The sequence below is a fragment of the Triturus cristatus genome, chromosome 2_2 (assembly GCF_964204655.1).
Source record: "Triturus cristatus chromosome 2_2, aTriCri1.1, whole genome shotgun sequence".
Lineage (NCBI taxonomy): Eukaryota > Metazoa > Chordata > Amphibia > Caudata > Salamandridae > Triturus > Triturus cristatus.
In genome coordinates this window covers 666,597,102-666,620,818 of record NC_140582.1, presented here as the reverse complement: position 1 = coordinate 666,620,818, position 23,717 = coordinate 666,597,102, and the positions used below count along the sequence as shown (strand labels likewise).

The 23,717-nt window shown below is 43.0% G+C and overlaps 1 protein-coding gene and 1 long non-coding RNA gene across 2 annotated transcripts in view; one reads left to right on the top strand and one right to left on the bottom strand.

Annotated features, from left to right (window-relative positions):
• The window catches only part of GPM6A (glycoprotein M6A), a 573,449-nt gene that overhangs the window by 327,883 nt on the left and 221,849 nt on the right, over nt 1–23,717 (top strand). Inside the window, exon 3 of the mRNA XM_085641856.1 lies at nt 4,630–4,786. Coding sequence (XP_085497982.1) covers nt 4,630–4,786 — 157 coding nt within the window. The remainder of the gene's footprint in view (nt 1–4,629; nt 4,787–23,717) is intronic.
• Nucleotides 1–23,717, bottom strand: part of LOC146862631 (uncharacterized) — a 147,086-nt gene that overhangs the window by 89,942 nt on the left and 33,427 nt on the right. The window lies entirely within an intron of this gene.

Below are 23,717 nucleotides of genomic sequence, written 5' to 3'. Positions count from 1 at the left end.
GTGTACCTTCTTCCTTTGTCAGTGTGGGCCAGGGTCCTCAGACGCACCACAGGAGATGGAGCCAGCATTGTGGAAGGCAGGCACAGCCCTATTCAGTCCTGGGTGCTACTCCTCCCACCCATCCACATGCAGATAGGTCTATTCAGCCCTGGGCTGACTCACCCCGTCTCCTGGAGTTTCCCCCAGCCCTTGTCACTAACAAACCAGACAGACAATACACAACCTAGCAGAGACAGGCTGGATGGTTAGGCAAAAAAATACCTACTTTCTAAAAGTGGTATTTTCAAACCCAGAATGTTAAAACCATCTTCACTAATATATGTATTTTATCATTCTGAGTTCAGGCATACTAAACTCGAATTTCTACCATGTTTCCTGGGTCAGTTAGGATTATAGGATGTTATAATCAAACTGTCCATGCTGGCCTATGGGGAACAGGTAGCCTTGCAATAGTGAAAAACGGAGTAGGCTGTAATTCACTATCAGGACATGCCACACACACCAGGGCATGTCCTACCTTTCACATTCCATGCATCCTACCCACAGTGGTACCTTGGGCCTACCTTAGGGGTGACTAACATGTAGAAAAGGGAAGGTTTAGGGACTGGCAAGTGTGGGCACTTGCCAAATCGACATGGCAGCCCCAGGCTGCACACAGGCTCTGCAATGGCAGGCCAGAGTTACACTTTACGGGCTGTTTGCGTGGGTGGCACAATCCAGTGCTGCAGCCCACCAACAGCATTTGATTTATGGGTCCTGGCACTCGCAGTGCACTTTTCTAGGGACTGACACATAAATCACATAGGCCAATCATGGAAACACCAATCCATAACACATTTTACCACAGGAGCACTTGCACTTTACCACTGATCAGCAGTGAGAAAAGTGCGCAGAATCATTACACCAGCAAAAACAGAGTCAAAACCGGGAGGTCAGAAAGCAAATACTCAGGTTAAACATGCCAAAAGATGTCAAGTCTAACAGTGTAGTTATAATTAGGTCAGAGTTTCCATAGGAAGAACTTTTTTGTTTGCTAATAACTTTGGCACAATTTGAGGAATCTTCATTAAACTTTCAAAAAAGATGTAGTCTACCTCAGCTCCGTCTTAGAAAGGTTTGAGATGATCCATTAAGCAGGACCAAGAAAAGGGGCGGAGTCCCAAAACAAGTTTTCCCAATGCAGTTTCTATAGGGAATTTTAGGGAGCGTGTAAATCTTTTCAGTTGCTTTGGTGAAATGTTAAAAATGTATGGTTATATTGACATTTGGACTGAAGTTAAAAAATTCAAGCCTTCCAATTTTTGGGATCGATAACTCTGATTGGCTGTCCGCAACATGAAAGAAAATGATGTGGAAGTTATTATAGGGCTCAGAGATTTGGTACTGTGTCCTGAAAATGTTTTTAGAAAAGGTCATAGGGGGGCAGAGTAGAGATACTCTAACAAGTTAGCCCTTGCGGGAGGGTCCCAGAGGGACCCCTCCTTGGGCCAAAACATTTATTTTTTACATTTTAGGGTCTACAGTGCTCCTGGGAATCACCCCCAAAAAATAATAAAAAGGGTGGCACCCTCTTTTGTTAAAATCTCCCGTGAGTGGGCAAGGGACAGATTGGACAGCATTTTACTTTTTGGGATTACATTAAAGTGGGAGGGGCGGGGGTCATGTGGGTGGCTCCCCCTCCTCAAGCCATGTAATGGCCCCAGGGACTCCCATTCCTGGGGCCCAACACAATTACCACATACCTAGGACCCTATACCTGGGAACATCAAAGAGGTATTTGTTTTCCCCCTTCCTGCAAAAGGATATGCAGGAGATACTGGATTATAAAAATAAAAGCTGCTCCCACCACACCGGAGCATAAAGAAATGTGGTTGACTCCCACTAGACCCCTTGGCAGTGTACTGACTGGGGAGCCGGAGGGGCAGTAGGGGCTTTACACTTCCCCACTCTCTCCAATAGGTGGATTAGTTGTGAGTACCTCAGATGAGACCAGGGCTCTCACAGGAAAAAAAACAAATTAGAAATAAAATTGTGGCTAACTCCCACCGCACCCCAGGATGGCTCTGGGGTCAACAGGACATTGAGGGCCTTGAGCCTCCCCTTGCTTGCCCCAACAATAAGGCAAGCTGTTTTTGTCCCAGGTGGCACCAGGGCACCCAAAGCAAATAATAGATAATAATAACAATAATTCTAAAGAGTGGCCGGAGCTACGCATGTATTAACGATGTCAAGGAGCACCCCATAACTCCCTATGTGGGCTAAATTGCCTTTGAATACGGTAATGTATTTTATTGCTTTTAATGTTCAATCATAACATGATTGCTGTTTCATTACGATGGTGACAAAGTGAATAGGCTTGCCTTCATATATTGTGGTGACCCCTAGACAAAGCCTATAGGACTGCTTTGTATATTGATGTTGCCACCACTTGACGAAGCAAATAAGCATCCCTTCATTTAATGATGTGGTGAACCCTGACAAAGCCAATAGGCTTGCCTTGTATATTTGTATGTTATGCTATATTACGTTATGTTACATTATGAGTATTTGTATATCTTGCTAATTACCTGTGAGGGTATCCTGAGACTTTGCAATGTTTAGATGACTGTCTCCTTGAAGAGATTTTTCAAAATAGCCAGGGCTTCAGCTTCCTACAGAATTCCAGAAGCGATGAGGGGGTCTGATCAATCAATCAATCAGTCATTTGGTAAGCACGACTACTTACCCGTAAGGGTCTCAATGTGCTGGGGGGGAGTTTAGCAGGCTCCAGTCCATCAAGGGGGGGACTGTCGAAGAGCTAGGTTTTAAAGTTTCTTGCGAAGATGGGGTGTGATGGTGTCTGTCTGAGGTGGAGCGGAAGGGCGTTCCAGGCTCGGGCCACGAGGAAGGAGTAGGAGCGGCCTCCCCATCTGGTCTTTCTGAGACGGAGAACCATGGCGTAGGAGAGCTGGGCTGATCGTAGGGTGCTCTGCGGTACGTGGAATTTGAGTCGGCTGTTCAGGTATGCTGGTCCGGTGTCGTGGTGATCCTTGTGGGCGTGAGTGCTCATCTTGAAGGTGACATTAGCTTCGATGGGGAGCCAGTGGAGCATGCGCAGGTGCTAGGAGATGTGTCAGTGTCTTGGCAGATCGAGGACCAGTCTTGCGGCGGCGTTCTGGATGTTCTGTAGCTTGTGGGGGAGGGTTTTGTTTATTCCGGCGTAGAGTCCGTTGCCGTAGTCGAGTCTGCTGGTGACCAGGGCGTGAGTGACGGTATTTCTGTGTTCGATGAGGATCCATTTGAAGGTCTTACATAGGAGGCGGAAGGTGTGGAAGCAGGAGGACGAGACGGAGTTGATCTGGCGGTCCATTTTGAGCTTGGAGTCCAAGATGATTCCCAGGATGCGTGCGTGGGGGGTGGGGGTGGGCGGGCTTCCGAGGGCGGGGGTCCACCAGGTGTCGTTCCAGGCATTGGGGCTTGGGCCCATGATGAGTACTTCTGTTTTGTTGGTGTTTAGTTGTAGGTATCTGTTTTTCATCCATTTGGTGACGGCTTCCGTGCCTTCTCGAAAATTGTGTCTGGCGGTATTGGGTTCGTTGGATAGGAAGAGGATGAGTTGGGTGTCGTCTGCGTATGACACAATGGTGAATCCGTTGGTTCTGACGATGGGGGCGAGCGGAGCCATGTAGACGTTGAAGAGTGCAGGGCTGAGGGAGGACCCCTGGGGGACTCCGCAGGTGGTAGGTGTAGGGTTGGAGAGGAAAGGGGGGAGTCTGACCCGCTGCGTTCTGCCAGAGAGGAAGGAGAGGATCCAGTTGAGGGCCTTGTCTTGGATCCCTGCGTCGTGGAGTCTGCATATTAGGGTGCGGTGGGAGACTGTGTCGAACGCCGCTGAGAGGTCGAGGAGGATGAGGGCTGCAGTTTCTCCTTTGTCCAGTAGGGTGCAGATGTCGTCTGTTGCAGTGAGGAGGGCGGTTTCCGTACTGTGGTTATTTCTGAAGCCAGATTGGGAGGAGTCGAGGATGTTGTGCTTTTCGATGAATGTGGCGAGTTGGCTGTTGATGGCTTTCTCAATGACTTTCTCTGGGAACGGGAGCAGGGAGACGGGTCTGATGTGTGATGTATGTTTGTGGGAGCAGTTTGGGTGTGTTTATGTATAGCAGAGTATATATTGGCCCATTCCTGGCAATAAAGAGCACATGTGATTAAAAAACAGCATTGCTCACAGTGTAACAGTCTCAATAGCTTGAGTGGCCTGATCCATTGCCCCATGCTATATGCTATGGTGGGTACAAGCAAAACGTAAATGACAGATCAACAGATCAATGGATGACGAGGGCTAACAAAAGTCTTTCTAAGTTTGTATACATTTTTACGTATTCAACAATAATGGATTATTTTTGATGGCATGAGGCTGGTAATATTGCCTATGCGGTTTCTAGGCTAGAAATAAAAAGAGAGGTTTAGACGGAGTTCAAAGAATCATTTAAGCCAGGTTTAGATTCAAACCTCACACCTAACGCCCATCTCTTCTCATAGTTTGAAAATCACAGGCTGTAATAGGACATCAGAGTGAAGAGCAGTAGTTTCAAAAGCTTCAATTTAAAGGAATATCTGACTAATTGATGAGTTTTCATTTTTCTTTTCTAGGATCGACATCTTCAAATATGTGATCTATGGGCTGGCGGCTGCATTCTTTGTCTATGGCATCCTTCTAATGGTGGAGGGCTTCTTTACCACTGGAGCTATCAAGGATCTTTATGGGGACTTCAAGATCACCACCTGTGGCAGATGTGTGAGCGCCTTGGTAAGTGCACTTTGCGCCTTAGACATTGCTGACCATTCTCAATAGCATGATTTCACTTTCACAGATAACATAGTTGCATTATATTAGTTATGTTGTATTTTCTGACACTAGAATGTGCATATGAAACATGGTAAGTAAGTGAAGTAGCTAATGTCTGGAGGTGCGAAGGACAATTTAATAACTGCACAAAGGAAAACAAAGTTACCCCGGAATAATTAATCCAGATGATGGGACAGACAAGAGTGAATAAACAGCCTGAGGTCATTTTTTCATTGTTTCTGTGGAAGCCTTCTCTTTTTTTTTAAAGAAATATGAGTGTTATTTTGAATTTTACAGGTGCTCGACAGCTCTCAAGAAGTGGCGGTCGTCCCCTCCACGTATTATGAGTGCATTGCACTCTATATTCATGAGATAGGGCATACTCCACTATTTGGCTGATGTCTTGTTCTGCCAAAATCCCCAAAATGCCCAGTGTTTAAACACCAACTATTCCGGCAAAAATACTGGAACAATCATGCAGTCAGTTTCTTTGATCGAAGGTCTTTTTCAAGCAAATTAAGCGGGCATCATATTATAGTACTCGTTACAACTAATTTGACTCCTAGCAGAAAACTGAAAAGAAGAAAGTTGTTTCTCTTTTTCCCCTTACATTTTAAGATCGGTAACAATGTGACATACTGTACAGTTATACCTGCTCTTGAAATGACTTAAAGCACCTTAGTAATCAGTAATTTGGGATGTTGGAATGCCATTGCCGTACAAGTATTTTTCTGTCGATTCATCCTGGAGATCCGCAAAACCACATCCAATTCCTGGGGTAATTCTTTATTTTTCAGCTAATTTTTCCAAAATAGGAAAAGTGACACTTTCTTGGGTGGTCACCCCTGCTTTTAATTTTTTTTGTGATTTACCTGCTGAAATGATGAACTCTAACACTGTGACACTACTATCCAGTGTCCAGCATATGTGCTTTTAACACTAAATCAAAGTCAAAATTAGCTTAAAGCCCCATTTTGCATATTTCATTATACTGTATAGTATATGCTGTAAAAACGACACATACGGCATGTAAAAATAAGTCACATGTGAAATGATGCACTATATTGTGTGATCCTCTTTGTGACCCTGAAAACATGACACACACCTTCACTGAGACCTAGTCTGCTATAGCCTGTACGTTCTAATGGTTACAGATAGATCTGTACAAAATAAACTCTTTTATTGAACCTAAAAGCCTGCTTTTAATTACTAAATATATCACCCCTAAAATGACCCTATTACCCATAAGGTAGGGTGCACAGTGCCTAGAAGAAGTATACACCTAATCAATCAATCAATAAATCAAGGGTTGGTAAAGCACAACTACTCACCTGTGAGGTTCTCAAGGTGCTGGGGGGAGGTGGGGAGCAGATCTGTCTAATTTCTGGGGTAATTCAAAGAGCCAGGTCTTGAGGTCCTTCCTGAACTGGGGTAGCGTAGGAGATCGTCTGAGATGGAGTGGTAGGGTGTTCCAGGAAGGAGAAGGACATTCCTCCAGTTCTGGTCTTGTGGATCAGTGGGACGGTGGCCAGGGTGAGCTGGGCAGAGTGGAGGTGTCTTTTGGGTGTGTGGAAGGAGATGCAGTTGTTCAGGTATACTGGTCAGGCATTGTGGAGGGCCTTGTAAGTGTGGGTGAAGAGTTTTAACGTTATTCTTCTGTCTGCCAGGAGCCAGTGGAGTTCCCGGAGTTGTTGACTGATGTGGTTGTACCAGGGGAGGTAGAGGACCAGTCTGGCTGAGGCATTCTGGACATTCTTGAGTGTGCAGATGCTTTTCTGGGTAACACCGGCATAGAGTGCATTGGCGTAGTTGCTTCTGCTGCTGATGAGTGCGTGACTGACAGTCTTTCTGGATTCTGTGGGATCCACCTGAGGGTCTTTCGCAGCAGGCGGAGGGTGTTGAAACAGGCCCAGTATACTGAGTTGATCTGGCCTCTAGTTTGATGCTGAGGTTTCATGCATGATCCGTTGGGGTGGGGGGAGTTCCTAGCACAGAGGGCCACCAGGTATCATTCCATGTGGAGGGTGTGGATCCCAGGATGAGGACTTCTGACTTGTATGAGTTGAGCTTAAGGCAGCTGTTCTTCATCCAGGTGGCAATGGCTTTCATCCCTTCTTGGAAGCTGTGCCTGGTGACTTTGGGTTCGTTGGTGAGGGAGAGGATCAGCTGTGTGTCGTCGGTGTTGAGTCCGTGGTTTCTGACGATGGTTACGAGTGGGGCCATGTAAGAGTTGAAGAGGGTGGGGCTGAGTGAGGAGCCCTGGGGCACTCCGCAGTTGGTCTCTATTGGTTTGAGAGGTGTGGATGAAGTCTGACCCATTGTTTTATGCATGTGAGGAAAGATCGGATCCGGTCAATGGCCTTGTCCCGGACGCCGCTGTCGTGGAGTCCAGTGGCTAGGGTGCAGTGGGAGATGGTGTTGAATGCTGCAGAGAGATCCAGGAGGATGAGGGCCACGGTTGTGGAGGCAGCGGATGTCATTGGTGGTGGCGAGGAGGGAGTACTCTGTGATGTGATTGCTTCGGAAACCACATTGGGAGATGTCCAGGATGTCGTTTGTTTCGATGAAGTTGGTTAGTTGGTTATTGACAGCTTTTTTGATCACTTTGACTGGGAAGGGGAGCAGGGAGATGGGCCTGATGTTCTTAAGGTCTGCCGGATCCGCATATGATTTCTTCAGGAGTGGGTTGATTTCGACGCGTTTCCAGTCATCAGGGAAGAAGGCAGTCTCACGGGAGCAGTTGATGGTTCAGCATAGCTCGGATGTGACTGCGCGGGTGGCTCTGTGGAAGATGCAGGGGCGGGCAGGGGTCCGAGGGTGCTCCAGAGTGGATGCTTTTCATTGTCCTCATGGTGTGGTCCGTGCTGAGTGGGGTCCAACTGAGCAGGGTTTGTCAGGGGCATTGGTTGAGGAGGGTGCTGGTGCAGTGGTGAAATCCTGTTATTGTAGATTGTCTTGATCTTGTAGTGGAAGAAGGTTCCAAGTCTGTCACAGAGGGTTTGGCGAATTTGTTGATGATGGCGAAGGGTTTTTTGCTTTTGTGTGTGTTGGTGTTTATTCTGTCTTGGAGGGCCTTCTTCCTTGTGTTTTTGATGAGGTGGTGGTGTGCGGTGGTGGTTGCTTTGAAGGTTGTGTGGGCTTCCAGAGTTTTGTGGTTCTTCCAAGTCATCTGCAGGAGCATCTGGATTCTTGGAGGGGAGGCATGAACCAGCTTACTTTCTTGATGTGTTTGCAGTGGCTTTCTTGAGGGGACCTGGGTGTCGACGCAGTTTGCAATCCACTGGTGAAGGTTGTATGCTGCGGAGTATGAATGTGGTAAGGTGCTGTTTAGGGCAGTGGTGAGCTGGTCCTCAGTGACCTTGTTCCAGCTTCTGAGGGGGGAAAAAGTAGGCGTGCTTGGGTGCAGAGGGTTTGTTGAAGGATAAGTGGATACAGTGGTTGTCCAACCACAGAAGGTCCGTGGTGTAGCTTTAGGAGACGCTATTTCCTGCAGCACAGACGGTGTCAAGTGTGTACTCTGCTGTGTGCGTTGGGGCAGTGACTAGACTAAATTGATGTTAGAATGGACTCACAGTGAATAAATCACCCAAACCTTTCCATGGGAGTTAGATGTTCAATTAGGAAAGACTTGTAAAGCAGATTAAATCACTATTTCTGCATTATACAGTGGGAAACAACTACAGAAAAAGCTCAATAACTTAAAAAAAAATACAATTAATTTTTATGTTTCTACTTTTTACTAACTAGTTAGGAAATATTACTTTCAGAAAAGTTCTATTAATTTGCCTAAGCTACCATGGGCTAATTAGCCTTAAACTGCAGCTGCTGCCCTATCTGTAGAGAGGTATGAAATTCCTTCCAGTAGCCTCACAGTAGAGGGTAGTGGCTGGTATGCCTCCTTTTGGCACAGCAGTGTCAAAACCTGCATGACAGGCCTGTCTGAGGCTATTTTGGATTTGCCTTGACATATTGCATTTAGGGTTGTTTGCAGTAATGGAAACAGGAACTTCTGAAAAGGTAGACGGGATTGGGACTAGGAACATTTTTTTTTTTTTAATAGAGAGAGACTTGTAATATCTTGAGGTGTCCACCACCCACAGGCTGGCGAACCCTACAAACGTGGACCTCAATGACATGTGACTCTCTAAGTGCCTTCCCCTGTGGTCCTGGGTCCCTCAGTAATGTACTCTTGTGGTTGTTTGGGCACCAGAAGAAAGTTTATACACTTTTGAAAACTTTTGCTCCTGAACTTCAGCAGTACTCTCCAGAAAAAGTATTCAACTAGCAGTTCCACAGCACTGGATTCAATAACTAAGTCCCATTCTGAGATAAGAGTTAGAACAGTTTCAGTGAGAAACCTCAAACATCCAGAGTACCCGTGGGATCAAGTGCTTCAGTTCCACGATAGTGGTAATAATTTCAGCGTCATCCTGCATGGAAAGGATTTTTCTCCTGCATTGGGACTTATGGAAATTTCAATATTTTTCTTCAAGATAGTGAAAAAGTCCCTTTCTGATTTGGAACTTAAAAAGTTGAAAAAAGTTTATAACTTCCAGACATTCACTGGGATCAATTCACCTGGCATATCTGACCTGAGCTCAACCATGGTCAGCCTGAAATCTCACCCTGGTTACTTTCTAACGTAACCATTGACTTACATTGGGCACTTCATTCTTTTTAAGGTTTTTTCACTTTAATTGTTCAAAAATTCATATCTATGGTTTCTCTTGCTGGAATTTACTCATTTGCCTCTTATTTTATGCATAAATTGCTTCTCTTCATTTTAAAATTGTTTGTGGGGCTTTCTTGTGTTTTGTGTGAATTTGTATCGTGTTCATGCAGTGCTTAAATGTTCATTGCATTCGATTTACGGCTAACAACTAAAGTTATGTTACCAGGAATTGAGTACATATTTATTTTATGTAATATGTGAGGCATCATGCAGGTGGTGGCCTTATCCTTTGATGGAGACCCTTGTCCAGCCTGCACATTAATTTACGTTCCTACATACAAGACCCATGAATGTAGTCTAAGCATTCAAGTAAGTAAAGAGAGAGGAATTACAATGGAAATTAAATGTGGTGAATATTGTGCATGATCAGTGTCTCCCGTATCTGGGGAGTGTTCAAGAAGGCAAAGGAAGAGGTAAAAGGACTGTTTTACATCTTGCTGGATAGTGTAATGAGTGAGGGCAGAGTAGGACGCCACCCTCCTTGATCTTGTTGGAACTATTTTTTGCCAGTTGTAATCTTTTCTGTTACATATCATTATTATCAGCTGTGCCAGACGAAATAGTTCAATGGAAGCATAACATAACTACAATTCCTGGAGCACATTAGTTTATCAAATTAATTATTATGAATGGCAACATGGTTTCTAAACGACACGGAGCTAGAAATGGTGATAGGGATGCCACGATAACATGGAGCTTTTCTGAGGAGAATGGTACAAATACATGAGCACAAGATGATAGGAGACATTGAAGGAGCCTGTGGAGGTGTCCAGAGTGCATCTGGATGGGGGAAATTAGTGTTTCAAAGTTAGAGGACTTGCTTCTAGAACCGGATAAATTCTTAGTTATTTTTCAAAACTCCTGCAAAATTCATAAACTTTGTGTTATGCAAAATTTCTTGAAATTTTGCGTCAAATAATTGTGTGTACGTTATGAATGCGGCAGACTGGTTCGCGCACAAAGAGGCATATTTACAAGCCCCTATCGCCTCCACAATGCCACTTTTCACGACGTCGTGGTAACGATATGGGCTTCGCCTTATTTACAAGGCAGCGTTAAGCCACTTAACGTGGTTTAGCGCTGCCTTGGAAATAAGGCACCCTTTCACACTACACTTAGCATGAAAGAGGATGGCAATTGGTGTTGCAGTTTGCGTTCCTCCGAAACACCCATTGATTTTGATGCTGCCCCATATTTACAAGGGTGGCGTAAATATGGGCTGCGCTAACATTAAGACCAGGGAAAACCTGGTCTTAACACGGTGAAACAAGGAGAAATGTTTAATTTCTCCTAGTTTTAGCTGTTTCCATGTGTGCTGCATTGTGCTCCGTCACTTCAATTGTAAATATGCCACAAAATGTCTTAAAAGAATGGTAAAACCACAGGTGGAGGATAATTTCAGCTAAAAAAAAGTCCCCCATCAATAATAACTGAACTTTTGTACGTGAGGAACACTCTCACATGCAAAGTTATATGAGATACCGGCAAACCATACTTTGCATTCTTTGACATCATTCTCACCCAATTTCATAAAATGAATTATCCAATTGCACCCACCCCTACAGCTGCTTTTCCACGGAAAAAGATGCGGTTAAATAGTGACAGTAAATATTCTACAAGGAGTTTTGGGTTCTGTAGCTCCCGTTATTTTCAAAAGTGTCTCTGTCCGTATGTGTATTGTACATGCATGCAATAGTGTTTGTGTGTGCATGCGTGTATACTTGTTTGTGTGTTTGTGTGGTGTTTGCTTCTGGGCTCTCGTGTTTACCGTGTTTGCCTGACAAGCCAGAGATAAATGAGCAGAATCTGTGTCTGCAATTAGGTATTGCTGGAGCTAGTAGCTGCAATCTCTGCTTGCCCTTGTATATCCCTGGCCCTGCCCTTACTACTCCTGGTCTCAGGAGCCATTAGCAAACAGCTACACCAGAAAATTAAAAGGGCATTATGAGGCCTGTTTTGTTTATGTGGATTTCACTTCTTGCCCTTCCTATTACTTTGAGAGCAAAAAAGGCGCAAAAAAAGAGCTATTGGTGAGACAAGGGGTCAACTCAGTGATGTCATTAGGTGTATGACATTGGTGAGATGACCTCCATGGCAGAATGTTTCGTTGTAGTAGGCTTTTAGTAATCAAAACTCTGGAAAGTCATCCTGTGTTCTGACTGTCACATTGCATTGAAAAAGTGCATACTATATTTAGGTTCGTTGGCATCTGTCCTACAAATAACAGGCTTCTTTGAATATGAAATCCTTCAAAGCCTGTTTGAAGGCAGAGAAGTAGGAGGTTTGATAAAACTTTAATAGGAAGGAATCACAGACGTAAAAGCCTCACCCTCCTTTAGACTTCATTTTGAATTTAGGGTCTGGCAGGAGGTGCTTATTATTGTTTCTCATCTTTCGGAAAAGGAGATGATGAAAATACACTGTTTGAGATATAAAAAGCAATACCTATGTGAACGCTTCTAAATGTGAGACAACCTTTAACCGAAACAATTCCGTCATTCAATACGCGCCGGCAGAGTTAGGAGAGATAGGCTACAAAGTTCATAGGTATTTTTTTGTTCCAAGAAAGTCTTATTGAGATATTTTTATATAAACAAAAATAAGATCAAACAGAGGCAAACTCGAGATGCTGGGGTAGGCAGTTACATGGAAAATAAGTAAGTAAGTAAGCAGCATACATTGGTAATGATATGTCTCATGGGAATTGTGTCATCGCGAAGTAGTTGTACAGGGACTCCCAGGGATTGTTAATCTGTGGTTTATAAGGAGAATTTTGGAGAGAGATATTGTCTGCTCCTCTTAAAAAAGTAATCCAGTTCATCCAAGCACGAAAGGAGGTAGAGGCCATGTTCTTCCAGTTAGTCAATATTGATTTGCAAGCTGAGGTCAGTAGTATGTCTACAAGAAGTCAATCATTTTGTGAGTGGATCTGGGGGTCCAGGAAACCCTGATTTAGGGAGAGGAAATATTTTTTAAAGACGTATCCTGCACAGAGAGTGAATGAAGTCGAAAACACTATCCCAGAAAGAGGAGACCGCCTTGCAGAGAAAGAGTAAATGGCAAAGGGCACTGGAATCTGCATGACAATTCCAACAAGTTGGGTCATCGCTAAGAGCCATTTTATGAAGCCACGTCGGTGTCCAAAATATCCTATGGTGGAGCCAGTACTTTGGGCGAGGGAAGGAGAGGTTGTGTGGGATACCATGGACTTCCAGATTAACTGCTACTTGTCTAGGGGAATGGACTCATGGCTATCCCAGTTTTGTAAGACTGTTCCAGTGATGGATGTGTTTTTTGGTTTTAAGATGTGATAAAGTTTGGAGGACTGGTGACCTGACTTATTGAGGGAGGGCATTGTCTTAATGATGGAAGGGTCTTTGTCCGGGTAACTTATCTTAGACAAAATGACTTTGAGCTTAAGATAGTCATAAACATCTATGTCTATTAGATTGTATTGTTGTTGGTGTACACTGAAGGGATTGGTGTGTCTGGGATGCCCAGTTGCTTTAAGAAGTAGATGCGTTTTGATGCCCATGAATCCTAGAAAATAGTTTTTCCCTGGATTTTGATTCTTGGATTGTGCCAGATCGATATCATGTTCGAGTGATTAAGAGGAGTATCTAAGATCTTATAGCTTCTTCTCAGCTCTCTTTTAGTTTTGTTAAAAATGATTTACCAGAGGATGTGGGTATTTTGCTACCTGTTAAAAATGCCATAGGATGAAGTGCACCCAGGATCGACTATTAGCAAGGAGGGAGTGTAGTCAGGAGGCTGAGACAACCACAAGGAGCCTTGTCTAGACAGGAAGGCGGATTTATATTTTTTTAAGTCAGCCAGGTTCACTCCACTAAGGTGAATGGGTAAGCACAGTTTTTTTAGAGAGATCCTAGCGTATTTATTTTGCCAAATGAATTTTGATAATAGCTTATCCAGTTTTTGGTGAAAATCCTCTGATAGTACAAGGGGTAGCATGCTAATAAGATAAATAACTGTCCAAGTGACCATCATTATGATGGTTTCAATGCGTCCTCACCACATGAGAAATTAAGGGTTCCAGCCCTCAAGGAGCGTTTTGACCTTTTTCAATGTTACGTTTTCATCATGTCGGAGAGATTCTAATAAATCTGAATTGAAATCTAAGCCCAGGTATTTCATGTAGAAAGGTTGCCAGGTTAAGCCTGTAGACTTAAAAAGGTCTCTCGAACAAAGATTGTTCAATCCCAGGATTTCAGATTTGTCTTTATTGAGTTTGTATCCGGACACCTTAGCATAGTTTTTGATTGTCTCTGGTAAAGAGGGAATTGAGCGTGTCGCATCTTCCGACATAATCAAAATATCATCAGCGTATGCGGCCACCTTTATTGTCTTTAGGTTGAAAGTAACTCCTGAGATGGAGGGGTTTGAGAGAATCCTGTTTAGGAGTGGCTCCAGAGTCAGGATGAAGAGGGATGGAGACGGGGGCAGCCTTGACGGGTGCCTCTCTCCAAATTGATGGATGACGATAAGAGACCGTCTGAATGTACTCGTGCGGAAGGGGCACTACATAGGGCCATGAAAATCCTTGTGAAGGTCTCACTCAGGTTGTACTAAAACAGGGTCTCTCGGAGAAAGGAACAAGAGACTCTGTCAAATGCCTTCTCAGCATTGAGGGTGACTGCTACAGTATCAGAGTTAGAGAGTTTCGCTTTCTCAATGATGTGACATATTAGGCATTTTGGAATAGATTTTTGTGTCTAAAGTAAGTAGACAAATTGGACTATAGTTTTTTAGCAGCAAGGGATCTTTACGCTCTTTCGGAATAACCCCTATGGTTGCTTCGCTGGTAGAGCTTGAGATGGAATCTGAGACTGGGAAGTGTTAGAATAAGTCCAGTAGAGCAGTATCAAGTACCGGGGCAAATGTTTTAAAAATTGTGCCCGAAGGCCTTCCGGTCTGAAACCTTGTTAGATTTGAGGGAGTCAACTGCTTTGTACACTTCTTCAAGTGTTATTGGTTTACTGAGTCATAACTTATCCTGGTCCGTGATAGACGGGAGCGTGGTCTCCTCCAGATACTTCTTGCACTCCTTCACTGGGGGGTGGGTGACTCTTCCTTGAATAGGGATACATAGAAGTCCCAAAGGATCTTTATAATTTTATCGGAATTCCAATGGGGAACATTGAGATTGTCTTTGAGCGAGTTAATCCCCCTACGGTTTTGTGTATGTTTTAAATTTGAGGCCAGGATTTTCCCTGCCTTATTGGCTTCACAAAGTTTTAGGAACTTGTATTTATTAATCGAGATCCCCGCCCTATCACTCAGAATTCTGTTGTATTTGTATTTTTTGCTGAATAGGGAGGAGGGGGTTTGGGTGTCCGGATGGGAGAAGTTTGTTTATTCCGGTGCTTTAATCTCTTTCTCCAAGGAATCAATATCCATGTTGTGGGCTTTATTTAATTTAGATTGAATTTCAATTAGGGTACCCTTAATAGTGGCATTGAGAGCATCCCAGTGGATAGTCGGGTAAGTATCAGAAACCGTATTTTCTTTCAGGTAGTTCTTAATTGTAGATTCAATTGTGGCTTCTGTGAATACCGAAAGCCTTAAAATAAGGATTTTTCTCAGTTTAGTAGTAGTATAGTTAGGACTCCTATCTTTAGGACTCCTAAATACCTTCTGTGAAAACCGATAGCCTTAAAATTAGGATTTTTCTCAGTTTAGTTGTAGTAAAGTTAGGAGTCCTAACTTTAGGACTCCTAAACTGAGAAAAATCCTAATTTTAAGACTTTCGGTATTCACAGAAGGCATTTAGGAGTCCTAAAGTTAGGACTCCTAACTTCTGTGAATACCGAAGTGAGTAAGTGTCTTCTGTGAATACCAAAATGAGCAAGTGCCTTCTGTGAATACGACAATGGTAGTAAGTTTAGGATTTTGTCTTAAGTTAGTTCTGTGAATCGGGCCCACTGGCTTTAGGTGATTTTTCAAATTTTGGTACTGGCAAAGACATTAAAATACTGTTAATACCGCTATAAAACCGGCTGGGTGGCAATCCTTCTGCAACTCAGGCACGCAGTGTCCCCATATCTGGTGGGACTGGAGCATTTCTCAGAGTTCAACCCTTTAGAGGCCAAACAGACTATGGCCAACCTCCTGGGTAAGAAATTATTGCCATATACAAAACACTATTCATAAATACACCAGACAAGTTTTATGCTCTGAGACTGCAGTGGGAAAAAGACCTGGGACTGTTAGAAAATTCTAACTAGAGAGAAGCACTGATGGCATGGAGAGAAATTGCAATGTTGGCTAGGTGTAGAGTGATGCAATTTCCATATTTACAATGAGTATATTACACTCTAGATAAGCTATAGCTCATGGGCAGGGATTCACTCCCCCATGTGTTTAAAATGTCAGATTAAAACAGCTGGTTTTATGCACTGAGAGTGGGATTGACGGGTGTTGCAGAAGTAGTGGCCTGATATTGCTCCCCTTTTATCTGCGGTACCACAACACACTATCACTGTCACTCCCAGACTTGCATTATTGAACATCATGGGCAAATTTAAACTCAACAGATATATGAAAATGTTAGTGGACTTGTGTCTGGTCTGCTGATTGTGCAGTGAGACATAGCACAGATTAGAAGAGCTATCGGGTCTCCTAGACTTGGCAAATGGAAAGCGGGCATGGACTGCTGCAGTGTCCTCGAGCGGCATGTCTATAAACTCAGGGGATGCTTGGAGAAACAGGAACGTGTCTAAGGGGTATAAATGGAGCCGATGAGGATGCTTGAGGTTGGATTCACCTATATAAGCTTGCCCCAGTGACACTGCTAAGACTTGTGAGATTTGGATCCTTTGGAAATTGCTGCAATAAATTGTAATGGTTATATTTCAAATAAAAAAAGCAGGTTGTCATGTATTGCCACATAATGGCTGAGCATTATAGCCCTTTCAACAAATTGAGCATTACACTTAAAAGTGTTGGTGGGGTGTATTTCAACATTATGGATCAGACTAAGGGCCTTATTTAGATCTTGACAGATGGGTTACTCTGTCACAATGGTGACGAATATCCCATCTGCTGAAATATTAATCCCATTATATCCTATGGGGATAATATTTCGGCTGACGGGATATCCGTCACTGCTGTGACAGAGTAACCTGTCTGCCAAGATCTAAATCAGGCCCTAAGACTTGAAGGTATAGATAACCATGTTTGCTTTTTTTACTATAATTTGTTTTAACTTCCATTAATCATTTTCCACACTTGTATCATAGATCAATATGGTATAGTGCATTCGATTTCGTTTCCTTCTCTGAATGCATCAGTAATATCTTATACGGTAATGTACACTACATTTGCGTTTCTTTGATTTGTCCCAAAATATGCTACACAGGGTAATTCATTTAAAATACAAAATTATGTGAGTGAACAATCATACGAGAAACACTGACCAATTAACCCTTTCGCTGCGGCGGGAATTCCGCCGCAGCGCTGGGGGGGGGTTTGAGGGCAGCGCGGTGGCGCGGTGCTCATGACGGAACCGCTCCGTCATGAGCCGCGGTTGAGCTGTGCTCATGATGGAGTGGTTCCGTCATGACTCCGCCCATTGCGCTAATCGCCCACACAGGCGGGGAATTAGCGCCACGTGGGCGGCGCGGCCGCCAACGGCCGCAGCATGACAGAACCACTCCGTCATGAGCACACGGCGACCGTGGCTCATGACGGAGTGGTTCCGTCATGAGTGGGGAAGGGGTTAATAATTGACAGAGTGTTAAACACCAATACCTGACAAGGTGAGTTAGATGACACAACTCGGTGTAACTGTGATATCAAGTCGTGCAGGTGAGTGATTAGGAGACTGAACTCGGTGTCAACGTGTAATCAAGTAGTGGACTTGAGTGAGGGGTGAATCAGTGTGTGAGCAGCCTACGAGTGACTGTAACTGTGCCACAGAGTGCCTCAAAGGATGATCAGTGGAAACTAGAACAGTTTATGGAGGGGCTGCTCTTCTGTTGGAGCGGAGGAGTGTTGCCTCATTTAAAATCCCCCCAAAGACCTGAAAAATAAAATGGTAATTTATTACCATTTTAATTCTCATCCCCCGTCCTGAACAGAGCATAAGAATTTGGGCAAGGTCCTGGCTACTGAAGAGTGTCAACAGCAGGGAGGAGTGTGGGCTGCCTTTTGTACTTGTTTAAAGTGCGCATGTCTTTTTGGCTGGCTGTCTTGCGACAGCCAGCCATACATACACACTTTAAAAAGCTCTAGCCCAACTGTGGTTAGAGAAAGTGCAGGCCTCCAGGGCACTTCCCTCATGCTACTTACTGGTTAACAGCATGATAGCAGTGCCACAAGTGGTCAAGGGAGTTGCTGCATCCAGTTCCTGTGGAGATGAGAGATGAGAGAACTGGAGCGGAGGACATCACGTTCAGGTTTATAGATTTTTATTTTATTTTGGGCACACATGCGTTCTCCCCTCCCAGTAGATGCCAGCCACCACTGCTTTTATGTGCATTAAAAGACACAATTGGGATAAAGAAACCTTCTAACCTCACTATTCGATAACTTTGTATGATGTACGATGTGTGAAATATGAAAATGGCAATAAAAATATGTTTAAAAAAGAAACCTTGTGATGAAAAACAAATGATTTATGAGTAAATTATGAGTTTGAAGTGCAGATGGGCGTGAGTGTGCTGCTGTTTGACTCCGTGCCTTATCAGAGAGGGCTGTTTTTTTCACTTTTCGATCCAGGCATCCTTGCATATTCATTTTGTTAAGGCTGATTACAGAAATGCTTCAGAGTTCACGTTTCTTTACAAAGTGCAATTTATAATCTGTTACTGACAAAATATGTATTACCTAAACTCTTCAACCTAATATTTTTGCTTGCCTTGTTTAACCCTGTCACAGCAGGGGTGTGTACGCACCTCTGTGTAGAGCTTTTTATCACAAAATCAGTGTAAAGTTTGTGCAAACCCATGTTCCTTTTTGGGCACCCATAAAAACTATTGTGTGTGATAACAAACCCAGGAGTAAGCTGGCAGTACACCAATAGCATTCCTGATTTACTCTTGGATTGCGACCAAACAGTCAGGGCCCGCAACATTGGGCTAGCCACTCCTACCCAGCCCTATTGCAGGACCGCCCACCCGTGTGCCCCCACCAAACCCTTCTGCTTTCTCGCAGTGCAAGAAGCAGTAACATAAAGTGGTAATCATACCATTTTATGTTACTGCTTCTTGCACTGTGAGAAAGCAGTGAAGCGACGCTTCTCCACCCACATGGAGGAGCCGCCCCTGCAATTAGTATAGATTACTAAATTGTGACTGAATCACTGTTTATGGCTCACTATATTCATCCAAAGGTTTCTATCACTGAGTGCAAGTCCTCCTTTGTCTTGATTGTCTCGCCTTAGGAAGCACTAAATAGGATCAGATTCTTCACATGTTTTCCAAAATAGGCTTATTTTCTTTGCATATTTATATAGCGAGAACTCAACCCGAAGGTATTGGAGCGCTTTACATGAGCACCGTATTTACATTACACATTCAGGCACGGGGAGATTAAGTGATTTGCCCAGAATCACAGGATGTGGACGCGACCCCAAGGCTCGAACCCTGGTTTCCAGCACCAAAGTCGGCAGTCTAGTCGACGGACCTCCAGTGCTCCTTGTGGAGCCACGCCTTGACTTGTATCTTTGTTTCCATGAGTCTCCAGAGCATGGGGGAACAAGACATGCAAGGGTTTTCTAGGGGTTTGAGATTTCCTCAATCAATAAACTAGGTGCAGTGCACCTGGGAGATTTCAAAAGCAAATTAAAGTGAAATGCTGATGTTGTTGGGCTACCTGTCTTTTGGTTGCAAGTATCACCCCTACGCTGTACGGACACCTATCAAACCCATATGTTTTCAACATCTGCACATTCTAAATTTTATCTTGTTAGATACCAGAAGTCCCTTTATCACTGGATACCCAACATCCCTTACTCTGATTGGCTGGTCAAGAGAACACATGAAATGTGACATTTGTTAGATTTTAGAAATTGTTTTCCAAAACATTCTAATTCCCTCCAGTCTCCCTCATACAATAACAGTACTTTGGTTCCTTTCCAGGGAACAGGCACTGAGAGTATTTCGACTTTTACTTAGGTGAATATAAACTCCAAACTATACTGACTCTGTACTGGGAGCCCAGAGCCAGACACTGATTGAAGTATATCTTCAAGTAAGAAAAATCATTACAGTGTCTTGCTTCTTGCAGAACGAAGCAACCACTGTGTGGATGTTTTCTTGTGCTAGGAAAGAAAATGAGCAGCTTCTTGCCATTTGGTGGGGCACAGACACACAGCACCTTTCTCTCAATGCTGCTTATAGAGAAAGAAGCATTGTGAGACGATGGAGCCATCTATAATTAAAAAGTTGAGTATTGCAAGGGTATGGATTAGGAAAAATCCTAGTCTCTGCCATTCTAATTCCCACTTTCTGGCACTTCTGTTAGTTGTGGCATGGTTCATGGGCTGCTTCCCCTTCCCTCCTTTCTACATCTCTCCCACTCATCTCAAGAAAAAGTGGAGTGGATTGGTGGAGCTAGGGAATTCCTCCCAGATCCTTCATACGTGTATGTGGCACATGTGACATTGCACAAAAACTACTTTCTGTCTAAAATGTTTAAGCAAATTCACTGAAATTGTCATTATCTAGCAAATTCTTAATTGACCATTATTACTGTGGTGTGATAAGCAGTTTATTTTCTAGTAAATAGTGACTAACATGTTCCCATTGTTAATGTGATCATACAATTGGCAGTGTAATACAAGTTATGTGTCCCCAATATGCCCACAGAGAGTATGAGTGACACACACTAATTCCATAGGCTATTATATCAGATGATGCATTAAAGCAATATGTTCAGATGAGGTAATTTCATGACAAGTGCACAATAAGACGGAATAGGCCCATATATTCCTAAAGTTGACCAGGTGCAAAGGAGTGCATGATGCTAATTGTTGTGTGCATCACTTTGAAAAGAGAGTGAGGACCTAACAAAGTAATTTTGTTTCCCCCATATATAAAAACATTGGAACAGATAGTGTATCACCTCAGGCACATCTTAATTTTTGAAAAAATGGTTGCCTGATAAACGCTTGTCTTGATCCTGAACCAAAAAGTAAAAAAAAAAGAAAATCTTCACATCCAACTTAGTAAGTAGCACAAATCACTTAATAATTATGTACATTCATCCAGCCCATAAACAAATCCACCCATCTGTCTTGGCTGTCAAGCTAAAGGCAAAAACCTACATTAGTGTAATAGTGTCCCTTCCCCCGTATCAATCAATCTACATCTTCCCAAACTGAAGCACTCTAACATGAGTTGCCTACCCCTGTAAGGAAAACCTTAGTTTGCTTTAACCCTGACAAATCTGAGTACTCTTTACTTCCACACAGTTTGGAATGCACCTGCGAAATGCATGCTGTGGGACTGGTAGCCCCCTGGTTTTGTAGTTGCCATCTATGGGAGACACTGATCAATGTCTATCTGTTACCAGATAAGAGTGGAATTTATCATTGTAATTGAGCTAAGCAATCTTTCTAAATTTGTTATGGACCTCTCTTTTCTCATTTAAAGATTTAAACAGTGCCATTCTCATACCTCAACCTAAATCATTCAATGCATGGCAAGAACAGATTTGTAGTTACCAATGTTCACAAAGGTGCTCAACTTGTTAGCTGATTTCCTAATTCTCTTTCTTGATCTTATGAACCTCCTTGAAACTAATTTCTCACTGCATTGATCTAAACATTTCCACAGTTTATCTAGCTAAAATGTTTTCTGAACATTTGGTGAGGTCCAAATAACTTTGTATTGAAAATGGTACTCGCTTTTTTCAGTGTCCCTTTTTTTCCTCCCTCCGGTTTTCCTTCAGCTGATTCTGTTTATGCCCCTGGTAAGGAAACGTTTCTCCTTCCCTTCAGCCAAAAGGTTGTCTGCTATAGCCAGCAGTTCAACTTCATATTTTCCATCACTAGATCCTGACCTATAATTATGTTCTGTTCCACTACCACCTTTTACTCTTTCTTTCCTCTGTCTGTTTTTCTTTGCTCTAAAGTCATTTTCCCACTAAACCCATTGGTAGTCTGTGCTATTACAGGATTAGTCTCCATTGATATTCTACAATGAAAAACTTTCTATTCATTGAATATCTGCCTAGCATCACCTAAGATCCTGCTCATCATGTCTCATGTGTACCATAGGAACTGAGGGGCCTTAGTAGGCAGTCTGCAATTGTACATGTGTACCCATTTTGCACACATGCAGCTTATGCCTCCATCCTGTATGAGGTTCATCCCATTAAATTACTCAAGGTTCTATTACTTCACCTTCTTGAAGACATCTGCCTCAACTTTCATCTCTAACTCATGCTGTTACATGTTCCTGTGCCCATTTATGAATTCTTCTGATGTGTCCTGTGGCCCTCATGCAGTTATTTGTCAGCACTTGTTTCAAGTGTACATTATTTCAAGGTGCCACCTATTGACCTAGAACTTAGAAACTCCTATGTATTCCTCTTGCGCATCCTCAAACATATCTTGACTTCAATGCTGCTATAATTATTTTACTCTGATGGTACCCTCCTTACAATAGCAATGTTCCTGAAGCTGTCCTTAAATTCAGTGCACACAGTTGCCTTCATTTTCCTTGCATATTTCCTTGTGGCATCGCACACAAAACACGCACACAAAACACACACATAAAAGCACACACAGTGTCACAGGCTTACCTTCTTCCTAAAGTTTATAATCTAAATGTGATATCATACCCATCTCTGATACACTCCTTGAAGTGTGCAGATATTGCAAATATTTATATTCGGGGTTGATATTCCAAGAAGAGGAAGGCAAAAATACAATGTGGTCTCTCTTTTTTGTGAAAATTGTGTGCCTGAATAATTTCAAGCATAGTTTTTTATGCATCCCAAACTTACTCAAAATCTACACATGCTTGAAAAGGCGACATTCATGAAACCAATATATAACATATACATTGATTTACAAATAATGTATCAATATGTATCATGCTCCTACTGGAGGGTCGTACCAGAGATGTCATCACATGAAGTTATGTGCATGAATTGGGAAAAATAAAATATGTATTTCCAGCCTTCCAGTCAATCAGTCAGTTATAATGGGGGTGTTCTACTATACTCTGTTGGGTCCCTTGAAGGCTTCCCAGATTGGTAATGTTTTTTTCTATGATTCTCAATGGGCCAAGAGCTAATACCTGCAACGTGCTGCAAGAACCTTCAAAACCAAACCAACATTTTGGTTAGACCCCTTCTGAAAAAAGTCACATATAAGTCGTCTTTAGAATCTATAAACCTCAATGATATGGCAGTCACCACTGTGTAGTTAAAGTTAGGCCCAAGTCACCATAGGAAATAGATTTTTTGGTTTGGTAATACCTTTGGTGCCGTTTGATGAATCTTCAACAAACTGTTTAAAAAAGGTTCATCCACCTCAGTTCCTTCATGGAAAGTCTGAGGGTATTTGTCAAACGGGAACTGAGAAAAAAAGAAGGGTGGGGGGCAAAATACTATTTCCTCATGCAATTTCTTTAGACATTTTATAACAGGGCTATAGTCAAAATGGCCTAAAGGAATTACACCACATTTGCCAGAAAACTATTATTATTATTAGACAGTTATAAAGTGCCAACTATCACCCAGTGGGCATCTTGGTGCTTGTGCCAAAAGATCCTTCAAGCACATTTCAACGGGGGAGGGTGTATTTATGTTATCACTACTTTGTAAAAACACAAGTTCTTAGACTTTTTCTGAAACTCAGCAGGTTTGTGTTTGCTCGCAAAGTGCTAGGCAGTGCGTTCTAGATGTGTGCCTTTCACTCGGAAGGATCTCCCACCTATTCTTGTCTTTTTCAAAGAAGGCACGGTTGGACTTTGCCCTTTTTGGCTAAAGTTCCTTAAACTTTCTGCTTTCCCCCTAGACCCCTGACATGGTGTTGCCAACTTAAATGCTTTGGGCTCTTTGCCACTGCTGATCAGTGTCAAAAGGCAAGTGCTCACTGTGTAAAGTGTAATGGTAATTGGTTGTCCATGATTGATATATTTTCCTTACTAGTAAAGTCCCTAGTAAAGTGCACTATGTGTGCCAGGG